This window comes from Pholcus phalangioides, unplaced genomic scaffold, assembly GCF_987345545.1.
Source record: "Pholcus phalangioides strain wild (caught in Gottingen) unplaced genomic scaffold, Ppha-v1.0 ptg000007l_1, whole genome shotgun sequence".
NCBI lineage: Eukaryota > Metazoa > Arthropoda > Arachnida > Araneae > Pholcidae > Pholcus > Pholcus phalangioides.
In genome coordinates, this window is record NW_028301600.1 from 6679938 (window position 1) to 6692687 (window position 12750).

Here is a 12750-nt window from a genome sequence, read left to right on the forward strand (position 1 = left end):
AGATGACATAATAAATGTCAGTTGTGTTGTTGATATCAGAAGTTTCTTTTTTTGGCGAGAGTGTCTGCCAGTCACTCTTCAAGGCCTGTCCCACGATTCTTGGTACGCTATGCAGGGTAAGGTAATTAAAGTAAAAGATAATAAAAAGTCTTTGTTGGACATGAAACCGCAAAAACCACAGTCGGCGTGTGTTTGTTTCGAACAGGTACGAGATTTTCTTCACGCCGGTTGTGGTTTTTGTGGTTTATATGCAACAAAGACTTTTTATTATCTTTCACTTTAATTATCTTACCTTGCGTCGCGTACCGAGAATTGTGGGACACCCCCTTTCCACTCACTCGCTTGCGCCTTGATCCAAGATTCGAATATGCGGGTTATTGCGGAGGATCTCCCTGACTTCTCTAGCTGCCGCGTGTGAAGTTAGCGGATCACTTGCTTAAAGTGACAATAAGCTGTCTGTGAAAATGGCTGTATTTTTAATATCCCCGCAGTTTTTTTTAGTATCCTCCAGGAGTGCGAGTGTTTCAGTCTGGAAAACATCGTGGAGTTTGTTGGATCATTCCTGGAGTACCACTTCGTCTTTTGTGATAATACATGCAGCCGCTGTTCTATACTGGGTCTGACCCATCCGTATATATCTGGCGGTTCGACGGTTTTGGCTGAATTTCCGAGTACAATTCGCCTTTGATTGGGGCTCAAAGCTGTATGTGTCATCCATCCTGCCACTTTCGTTTGATAGTTTCTTGGGCCAAGTACTGATTCTTCTGCTTGCACTGATGATCTCAAACGAAGTAGGTTTCTCACTTTAGCATCATACTCTAACCATACGCGGAAGGGTAGCAGTCCTGTGATAACTTGCAAAGCGTTGGTTGGGGTAGCGGAGTATGATCTCTAGTGAGACAGAGCAGGAGGCCCTCTGTGCTGAGACAACTTTGCTCTTTACTTCCAGTTTGGGATTTTTGTACCAAATTTCTGCAGCATATGCTACAATTTTGGGGTGGCCACTGTCTGGTTCTTCTAATCCTATTATTTAAACCCCACAGTCTTCCTCTTGCTCTCATGAGGCATTGCAAAGTTTCTTTGAGTTTTAGCTTCCGTGTTTCCACATGCTCATACCAGTTCAGCTCGTTATCAATAGTCAGACCAAGGTACTTTAGTTTCGTTGTCTTCTCAAGGAACTGGTTCATGAAATTGATTGGTGGGGAGATGTTGAGGGCGATATCTATAAGTAGTTGGTCTTCTTTGTTGAGCCTGTCAGTTTACTCGCCGTAAGCAACTCATCCAAGTGCCCTTCTTGCTCGTTTCTTTGTTCCTTTTTACCGTGGGGTTCCAGGCAATTATGGTAATATCGTCCGCAAATGCACGTACCCTTACGTCTCTCGGCCATCTCATTTTAAGTAATTCATCGGTTACCAGGTCCCAAAAGAGGGGTTCAGAACAGGACCCCCGTGGGGACCCTCTTTGTTGTTTATGCGACACTGGCCCTGCATCCGCAAGCATCACTACTTGTCTCTGTCAAAGTATATCACCTGTGATTGCTTTTAGCTGCTCAGGTATGGGCATTTTCTTTAGTTTCTTTATAACGATGCCGTGTCAGATGTTATCAAATGCTCCGGATGTCTAGCGAAGTTACATCTTTACCTTCTAGCTGACGTTCGGTGATTACTTTCAGGAGCGAATCTAATATTTGATCTGTGGATTTTCCTTTACTGAACCCGCATTGGTGTGGGTGAAACCAGTTGGCTTTCTCTGTATAATACGTGATTCGTTGCACTGTTAGTTGTTCTAGAACCTTCCCTGTCGTGCTTAGTAAGGTGACTACTTTACCAAACACCAACTCTGGCCATATCACTATATTGCAATTTACTGCCATTAATGAGATGGGTTGGAAACGAAGTCTCTGTCCATAGTTAGTCGCCTCAAGTTTGTTAGGGAAAATATCCTCCCTCTGGATCGAACCCGGGACTGTGACAGCAACCTCCACGGTGGTAGACGAGCATCTTACCACCACGCCACTCGGGCGCTAGTAAGGTGACTGGTCTGTAAGAGTCCAGAAGATTGGATCCCGATCTTTTTTCTGGACATTAGGGAATTTCCTTTCTTGAAGTACTTTGGGAAAGTGTTGAGCTTTAGGCACTTGTTGTAAAGAGTATGTAGCAGTTTAGGTAACGCATTGTTCATTGTTTTAAGCATGATTTGTTTATTGCATCCAGACCGAGTGCCTTTCTTTTTTTCAGTTGCTTGATTGTTCTTTCAATTTCAGTTTTGTTTATTTCTTTTTCGTCATTCATGACCCTTGTTCTGTCATCAGAATATGATATTAGTCTATCATCACCCTCATCAGCTGTCGTGTAGTCTCTAAAGTTGGTCTTTCGCTGCCTGTGATAGGCTTTTGTCTCTATCAATTTGTGGCAGCAGGATTTTTTTGTGAAGGAATGCTTTTTGATTTAAATGTCGTTCGAAACATTGTACCGAATGGGTCCATAACTTCAATATATCTTTCTACATGCCTCCGTTTTGATTTTTTTGTATATTTTCTTTCTTATATTGAGCATTGGTCCTCCTATACAGCTCTGCTACTCGATTTCTACCGTCGAATTCTCTCTCTGCCACTTCTTTTTGATGGCTCGCAGTTTTTTCCTACTAATATTCAGGTTATCGTTCCACCATCTCACCTTATTTGCTGGTTTGCTCTCGATTCTGGTCTTAAATGTTACACCCGCTATTTCCCTTATGGCTTCTATGATGTTGTCACTTCATTCATAGTTAGAGAAATCGATGGTAGATGGCAACACTACACATAACAACCATTACACAAAAACAAACTTCACGGTAGGTTCACAACACGTACATGAACATTCCAACTCATACCAATTCGTTAGAAGTTCCGCAAAGGAATATGGATGAGGTGTATGTGTGGTTTAGTAGTAGTAGTGACCACTGGAAAAAATAAGTTCTTGTTTGTTCTGTTGTATCTTGATTACGACAATGTTCTTTGAATTAAAGTATGTGGCTCCTGTAATATGTTTGCTCCTTAACAAGATTGCTGCTTTCCTATTCAGTGAGGTCCAGGCTGTCCATCTGGCTGGGATATTCGAAAGCTATTCTTTATACACACACACATACATATACATATATATATACACATATATATATGCGTTATCATCACCGCTGCCGTAACTTGCCTTCTTCTTACGTTAAACTGCAGGATCTAGAGAGTTTCCTGCTCTAGTTCATTATTGTTTATTGACGTTAGGTTATCTGTTCCTAGAAAATCACCTTTATAGCTCAGTTGTTCCTTTTTCTTTTGTTCTGGTCGGTTCTGTGAAGTTCCGTTTGTAGACATGTTTTTATTTTTTGGTTCATGTGAGATACAATGCGATAAATCAGATAAAATGGAAAAAAATAAGGGTTTATATTGAATATTTTGAAGTTTGAACAATAATAAATATGTAAATGACCCCTCAGCAAAACGAATTTTACATAGTCGGGTAGAAAATTACAAACCATAATTTTTGGTGACAACCGCTTCATTATAGAACTTTTAGAACCCAAGATATCGCCATCGTTCGGTTAAAAGTTGTGCGTACTGTACCTTCTTTCAGTACTTGGAGTGTTGTGCGTATACCGGTTACTTTGTATTTGCAGGATATGATGACGGAGGTGCTCATTCTTTGCTCAGAGTTTGCTTTTTGGCCATTACTTCATCTGCTGTTAAATTAAGGGTTGCTCTAGAGCAGTGATTCCCAACGTGGGCGTTAACAGGAATGTTCCAGGGGGGCGGTAGAAGCTACGGGTATAGCATAGGACTCTATGGGTTAGATTGTGTTGGGGGGCGTTGGGAGAAAAAAAAATTCTGAAGAAGGGGGCGATGGGACAAAAAAGCTCTGGAGCAGGGGTGGCCAACAGTTGGCCCGTGAAGTGATTTTGTGCGGCCCGCGACAAGGTAAAAGTACCGTGAAAAAATTAAATTTATGATAATTATTTGAACTATCAGTTCCAACAGCGGATTTCTTGATTAACAAACTGTTTACAAACTCCCTATTCCTAGTGACGAAATTAATGTAGTGACTAACTAATTAATTCAATTAATAATGGAGTGGCTTATACACCGAAGTTACATCACTGATGCGGTCCGCGACGCTATAGCTGACAATACAATACAAATACAACGCCACAACAGGCAAAATGTCCAACGAGGTGGCTGAGAAAAAGATGCCCATAACAAATATGGATGTCATATGATGACCATTATGTTGACCCGCGAACAGAAAGAAGTTGGCCACCCCTGCACTAGAGCGTTGGTGTGGAAACTGGCGACGCCCCCTTTATTCAAATTCGGTTAAAATTTAATCTGCCGCATCTAATTAACACTTGCCGCTGTGGTGGTCGAGTGGTTATAGTGACGGACTCGTGATGCGAGTATCCGGGTTCGAACCCCACAGTGGTGGTAGGCTGAAGTTGGTTTTCTGTGGTTCCCAACTTCAAGGCGCAAATGCGAGCCGATCTCCCCGTTAAAAAGTCTCGCCACAGAGAGCAACAGTCCTACAACGGTAAATCATTCAACCATAACACTTCACTCATAGTTAGTAAAACTGGGGGCAGATGACAGCACTACACATAACAAGCATTACACAGAAACAAACTTTACGTCAGATTGCACTACACGTACACGCACATTCCCGCATGTACCGATTCGTTGGGGGGTTCCGCGGGGGGGGGGGGGTGCATGTGTGGTGTAGCAGTAGTAGGTAGGGGCTCGGGGATCCATGATGTTCTTAAGTCAGCCACCTCGTTGGGCAATTTGCCTGTTGTGGCGTTGTATTTGTATTTCTCTCAATATACACTCATGTCCATAAATTAAGGATAATTCAGAATCACATGGAAATCGAAATCTAAAGTAAAAATTTTACCTGTAGAATTATCACACACATCTGCAAGAATGATATGCAAATTTCAGGAAGCCACCAGATGATGCGATAGTACGTCACAATGACGAGAGTGTAAGAGGGGGGTATATAAGGAATGGTCGCAAAGAAGTAAAATTGTTCACAAGAGTTCTGTAAGGCGCTCAGTGCCATAAGCGAATAGTTATGACACAGAGGACGCATGTGGATGGTTTTTTACGTGGTAGAATTATCGGCCGCCTGGAATGTGGGCGTACTCAGGTGCAAGTATCTGAGGAACTTGGAATTGCCCAAAGTGTCATCTCTAGGCTTTGGCAACGATTCCAAGATAACGGAAATGTCAGTAGACGTTACAGTACAGGTCGCCCCCGAGTTACAACGCCGAACGAAGACCGGTATTTGGCAGTAACTGCCAAAAGAAGCAGACGGAGCACAGCATCCGACCTGTTTCGTCAGCTATCTGCAGCCACGGGTACTACAGTTTCAAGGCAAACCGTGTACAGACGCTTGGGAGATATTGGTCTATATGCTCGCAGGCCTGTCAGATGTGTTCCGCTCACGGCAACTCACTGTCGGCAGCGATTAGCCTGGAGTAGAGAACATGCAATGTGGACATCGTCACAGTGGGCTTGTGTGATGTTTTCCGACGAGTCCATGTTTAGCTTGCAGTCTGATTCACGTCGGACTTTCATATGGAGAACGCCAGGTACCCGTTACCACCAAGACAACATTGAACGACACCGTTACGGTGGTGCAGCATTGCTCGTTTGGGGTGGAATTATACTGGGTTCCAGAACAGATCTGCATGTTCAAACCGGAACCATGAAAGCCCAAATTTATCGGGATATCATTCTGGAACAACATGTACGTTTGTTTAGGGGTGCCATGGGCGCAGAATTTGTGTTTATGGATGACAACACCCGTCCTCACCGAGCAAACATCGTAAACGAATGCCTTGAATCTGAGGATATAACCCGTATGGAATGGCCAGCATTCTCGCCTGACCTGAATCCGATAGAGCATGTGTGGGACATGCTTGGCCGACGAGTTGCAGCCCGTCAACCACCTTCTACATGTGTACCGGAACTTCGGAGAGCATTGCTTGCTGAGTGGAGTGATCTTCCCCAAGATCAGATCGATAATTTGATACTCAGCATGCCTAGGCGTTGTACGGACTGTATTTCATCGCATGGGAGACATACAATGTATTAACTATCATACCAACCATGTAATAGTAAGTTTTTGTAAAGGAGATATTTTTTCGAAAAGTCGTAGCAAAAATCGTAGTTTTTATGAATGCACATACACCATCGTTTTTATTCTTTATCTTTTGTTTAATAAATGGGCTTTATGAATAAGTAACGTTTGTTTTGTTTCTGAACCTTTATTTGCCGGAGCTGGCATTATCCTTAATTTATGGACATGAGTGTATGTCAATGTGCACCGAAATTTTTTTATTTAAAAAATTTAGCCTTTTTTTCATAAAAATGCAAATTTTTCCCAGCATATTCAATGAGCAGTACTTGAATTCTTTTTTCTGAAATCAAGCATTGAAATTGTCAGGGCGTCGTGGCAAGAAGATGTTGATTTGTGTACTTATTTGTGCTTTGAAGTGGTTCTTACTGTACAATATCTACTAAATTATTCTGGGGAATGAACCCCGAACAGGGTAAGGGTGCCTCGGGTGTCAAAAACTTGAGAACTACTACTTTAGAGCAGCGTTCTCAACTGGTGCTCCGCGGAGTCCTCGGGGCTCCTCTCTCCAGGGGCTCAACGGCTGCTCCAGAAAAATAAAAAAAACAGTAAAATTAAAAAAAAATAATTATAAATCCTTTTAAGTAGTAAAAATAAATCAATAACTGTGATGAATAATTAAGAAATGGTCCTACGGGGCTCCGTCGTAGAGTTGTTTTACTGAAAAGGGCTCCGCGCGCGCGCGTCAAAAAAGGTTGAGAACCGCTGCTTTAGAGTATAGGCATTTCCAAACAAGACTTGAAAAAATATCGTTGTAGAGGGATTTATCGTTTTTCGAGTGTCATTGCAGCGAGGTTTCAATGTATTCATTTCACTCACATACAGTATTTATCATGTTGAACTTTTTTTCGTGGAATTAGTTTTAATCTGCTGCGATTTGCAGTAGCATTTCGCTTCCCACTATTGGCGATTGTTCGGATATGTTTGCATAATAACAGGCAACTTTACTCATGTTTAGCATCATTTTGGTGACAACTAACGATTTCCTGTATTTTACTTTAGAAAATATTGCCAGCCTACTAGTCATGGTAGCAAAATGTATAACATCAGAAGGGAAAAATGAGAAGATATATATTCATATATATCGATAGATACCTCTGCTTATACTGGGCGATGTTCCAATGTGTGTATGCCTTCTTAGTTGAGGATCGTGTTCAGACTTCCCAAGATAACTGTAAAAAAATATTTTAATCATTTAATACTAGTAAAATGTGCATTCTTCGTTTTATTTGTAGTAGTAGTAATGATCTCTTAATACTGTAGACCATAAGCGTACGCAGAATTTTATGGGGGGGGGAGGGTTTCAGATTTTTTTCCCCTCTGGGGGGGGGTTACGTTTTTTCCTGCAAAATAACATTATAATCTTGGCTCGGGGGGGGGGGGGGGTTAGAACCCCAAAACCCCCCTTGCGTATGCCAATGCTGTAGACATATTAAGAATTTTGTTTATTTTTTTAGCAATACAGAGTGGACGAAAAGTCCAAAACATATTTTAAAAATTGATAGAAAAAATCAACCAATTGACGTAAAAAAGGGTGGTTTGCATCAAAAAATTTATCATGCTACTCACAGATAACGCTGCATCACGAAAAATTCAACATAACACGTGAAATTAGGGTTACTAGATTCGAAAACTGAGAAAGGAGGACACCTACACGCACCCATAGTGACATCACTTATCCCAAATTTCACAAAAGATGGCGCCACTATTCCGATCAATAAAACAACAATAATTTTTCCCAACTCTAAAACAGAACCGCTAAAAAAAAGCAGAGTCAGAAAGAATTCAGGGAATTTTGACAACTGTTGGTGAATGTATGTAGGAAAAAAAAAACCACAAAAAACACACTTATACCAATGAAGAAATAGATGTTTGGAAGTGGGGAAAAAAATTCTTCCCCAGAAAAAAAAAGAAAAATAATTCCGGAAACCCCTGAAAAAGGAGGACAAAAGGGCGAATTTTCCGAAACGTATGAAAATGCCTGAAATGACATCAAAAAGGAGGACGGTTGGTAATCCTACGTGAAATGAGACACAAATGGTGCATATTTGATGTTTATTACAATTCGCGTTGCGTAATAACTATCACATTTAAATATGAGCACCCTTTCTAGCTCACGCTACATCCAAACAGGTGAAAGTTTGCTGAAATTGAAATGTGGTGATTTTAAATAACGCAAATCGTATTAAACATTAATTACGCACTGTTTGTGTGGCTTTTCACTTATTACGCCGACTCTTTTGTGATGCAGCACCTTCTGTGAGTGAAGTTTTGAATTATTTTTCATAAACATATTCGAAAAAACTCTAGGCCATGATCATGGCCCCCACATCCTGAAGCAGGGCCCCTAGGCTGGGATCTTTTACGGGCCCGCCCCCTGACCAGACTTTCACGGGGTCCCCCTTTATGATGAATTTATAGCGTGAAAAAACAAAAAAATTATTAACATCCTCCCGGGCCCCAGGGCTAGAGCCTTGTCAGCCCACCCCTTGTGGGGGCCATGGCCATGATGAATATATTAGTGCAAACTGCACCTTTTTTATGATAAATGGTTGTTTTTTTTATTATGTTTTAAAATGTCTCTAGGACTTTTCACCCACCCTGCATTACCATTAAATTAAAACTAAATAATTTATAACTTTCAAAATGTCTAAAATAATTTTTGCAGAAGTTTTCAACCTCATGTTATACAGGGTGGGCAAAAAATCCGTAGAAATTTCAAAAATTCATAAAAACTGGAAAGATAACCGAAATAAAAAAACGGTTTGCACGGTTAGTATCGCTAGGTCACGGGAATTTTTTTTAAGACGGGGAAAAATAACTGAAAAAACAGCCAATAGGTGGCACTGACATACACAAGTCAAAGAATAGATACGCAAATAACGAACAGAATGCATCCAAATCGTTTATTACAGCAGTATGTGTCCACATGACCACCAGCACAGGGGATAACACATTGTAGGCGAGTCACAAATCCAGCAACGGCAGAGTGCAGCAGGTCCACATACACGGTTTACATCGGTGAAATGGTTGTGGATTAGGAGCGCTCAAGTTCTTATAACCGTCTCATTTGCATATTTCCACCGAAGTCGCTCGTACCAGCCCCACCAATCGGCTGTTTTTGATTTATTTTTTTCTTGTCTTAAAAAAATTCTCGTGACCTAGCGATGCTAACCCTGCAAACCGTTTTTTCCGTGGTTTTTATTCATTTTTAAAGTTTCTACGAACTTTTGCCAACCCTGCACTTAAATTCAAAGCAATTGATGATTTTTTTTAAATGAGGGAATGGTTTTGTAAATCAAATGTAATTCATACCTGACAGGTCGAGTGACTATAAGCTCGATTTGAGGTTCATGCTTTGACTGTGTAATAATATCAGCAACTTCTTCCGCTAATCTGTTTTGTAGACTCTGTCCATTCCATTCTAGTACTTCATCTCCTGAAATAGTCAATCAAATGTTAAGATCTCTTGACAGATTCAAACAGAATTTGAAAAAAAAAATTCCAGTCAGTTTTTGAGATAAACACCATTTACGACAGCATCATACAATAAAAGCGACAGAAACGGCCCTGGTCATAATACAGACAATCACAACAGCTCAACCATGGTCCCCACATGGGAGGGGGGGTGGGGGGCTGACAGGGTCCCAGCCCTGGGGCCCCGGGAGTCAAGGGTGCCCATGGGATTACCTTTTTTATTTTTCTTTTCTTTCAGATATATCCCATAGGAGAAAACAGAGGACATAACATCAGTCGTATCAATTTGTATGTGTATCAGCGGATATCTTGAACTAATGCCCCCGTCCCACAAGAGTGGGCTAGGGGACCATTGGTAAGATAATTAAAGTTAAAGATAATAAAAGTCTTTGTCAAGATTCGCGGTCGTCTCGGGCCTCGGGGAAGCAATAATTTTTATGGCTCTCAATACAAAGGCAGCGGAACGAGCGTCTTCCTTTGTGAATAACCGAACAAGTAGGGATTGCTTCACGCCGGGGTTCACGCCGGCTGTGGTTTTTGCGGTTATGTTCAACAAAGACTTTTATTAACTTTAATTATCTTACCAATGGTCCCCTAGCCCACTCTTGTGGGACGGAGGCTTAAGTATTTCTATTCTTTTTATTGCAATTTTTTTTAACAATACACATGCACAAGCAACCGAAAAAAAACGGGAAAGAAGAAAAGAACAATTTACACGGCACCGCTCTGGGCGTCCTTCTACGAGGAAGGAACAAAAGACGTTGTGATAATTGTTCAAAGAAGGCTGCTGGCAATCGCAGTATTTTCCCTACAACCAGCAGGGACACCAGCATTGGGGGGTGTGTGACCTCAGGGCTATAATGTGACCCCTGCTGTTTCAATGCGTAGAAGGCCATAATGTCTGAATGAAATGAAAATTTCCATGAACACCACAATGCGATGTGGTGTCCACAATGGACACCACATCGCTGGTGCCGATAAAGTATATGGCATCCCTCCCCTCTATAGTGAATCCATAGTGTGAAAAAACGAAAAATGATGAGAATTGTCCAAGCCACAGGGCTAGAGCTCCGTCAACCCCACCCTCGTAGGCGGACCATGATAAAGCAACAGCTTTACTGCGAGCTTTGTATAACAATACCCTCCCTCCGGGTCTAGGTCAATTCGTCGCGCTCAACTTGTCGCGCGACAATTCGTCACAATCAATTTGTCGCAGCGTCAATTCGTCGTGCTACAAACTCATCGCGGTACAAATTTGTCGCAGAGTCAGTTCGTCGCGGTGCAAATTTGTCGCAGAATCAGTTCGTCGCGGTACGAATTTGTCGCAGAATCAGTTCGTCGCGGTACAAATTTGTCGCAGAATCAGTTCGTCGCGGTACAAATTTGTCGCAGAGTCAGTACGCCGATCAAATAAATTTTCAAAATTCAGTTTTCATGGTATTCATGCCACACTTCCCGCTTTCTGGCGGGATCTCCATTTCTCGCAGTGAGGGGAGTTGGGGGAACACACCAAGATGATAAATTGCGATAAAATAAATTTTCAAAATTCAATTTTCATCGTATAAGCCGTACTCCCGCTTTCTGGCAGGATCTCCATTTCTCGCTGCGAGGGGCGTTGGGGGAACACACCAAGATGATAAATTACGATAAAACAAATTTTCAAAATTCAATTTTCACGGTATAAGCCACACTCCCGCTTTCTGGAGGGATCTCCATTTCTCGCAGCGAGGGGTGTTGCGGGAACACACTAAGATGATAAATTAGGATCAATGTCCATCCCAAAGCACAATTTGGCTAAGGGGTCATTCAAGTATTACGTCAGGATCGGGGAGGGAGTTTCGGATTTGTTGACTTTTGATGGCGGGGGGGGGGGGGGGGGTTTGAAGGTCGCTTACGTCATCAACCACCCCTTTTTGAAGATATGAAATATTCTAAGCTGCTGGTGAAATTTTGCTGACAGGGGAGGGGATGGGGGTCAGTGTTTTGCTGATTTTTGCTGACAAGGGGGGGGGGGTCAAAAATGGCTGAAAATCTGCTTACGTAATACTTGAATGGCCCTAATTCACTATTGAATATATATCTGCCATGTAGAGAATACATCTTTGAGGAATTTTTTACCGGCAATATATCTAAGGCCAGCATTACACTATGAAAGTGTTCTAAAAGTCCTTTTATAAAACTTGAAAAATTCAACCAATAAGATTATCGGTTGCATTTGCTCGAATGCAACCTATGAACTTTATTGGTTGGATTTTTTGAGTTTTTAACTTGAGCAACTTATCCGGTGCAAATTAAATTTTGAAAATGTATGTGATCGCAATTTATCATCTCGGTGTGCGCCCCAACTCCCCTCGCTACGAGTAATGGAAATCTCGAGAGAAAGCGACAAGTGTAGCTTATCCGGTGAAAATGAAATATTAATTAAGTTAAATTATTATTTATTTCAGGTTCTTGTGGAGATACTGTAGTGGTTAATGTTGGTGGGAGTCTCGAGTCCACATGGGACAGATACAAGTTTACACTTAAAGAGAGCCTCCGCTGTACTGTAATTTGGGGAATATCATAAACACCGACATTTTTTTACAGAATTTTAAAATTTTATCATAGAAAAAATGATTTTTTTAACATTTACAATAATTGAATAATAAAACATTAATATCAATTGAAATTTTAATTTCGATTTAATTTCGATGATTTTTTTCGAAATGACAAAAAAAAAAAAAAAATTAGTAAACTGTGTGCATTTCTTGATGGAAAAAAAACTTTTCTTCATGTTTATTTTTTCACGTATGAGACAAAAAAGCTACATACAGACCGCGTGACGAGTTGACTCTGCGATAAATTGACGTCCCGACGAATTGGTTACACGACGAATTTGTACCGCGACGAATTGGCTCTGCGACGAATTTGTACCGCGACGAATTGGCTCTGCGACGAATTTGTACCGCGACGAATTGGCTCTGCGACGAATTTGTACCGCGACGTATTGGCACTGCGACAAATTGATGCGCGACGAGTTGAGCGCGACAAGTTCAGTGCGACAAATTGACCGGCTACGCCTCCCTCCCTCCCCCCCAGTCTGAAAAAAATCAAGGGGTTTCGTTTCCATGCT

General features: G+C 41.5%; 1 protein-coding gene across 1 annotated transcript in view; it reads right to left on the minus strand.

The window, feature by feature from the left end:
* Positions 1–12750, minus strand: part of LOC149084851 (regulating synaptic membrane exocytosis protein 2-like) — a 229740-nt gene that overhangs the window by 197820 nt on the left and 19170 nt on the right. The window contains exons 5-6 of the mRNA XM_089232581.1: positions 9477–9600; positions 7257–7333 (exon numbers count right to left, since the gene is read on the minus strand). Coding sequence (XP_089088707.1) covers positions 7257–7333; positions 9477–9600 — 201 coding nt within the window. The remainder of the gene's footprint in view (positions 1–7256; positions 7334–9476; positions 9601–12750) is intronic.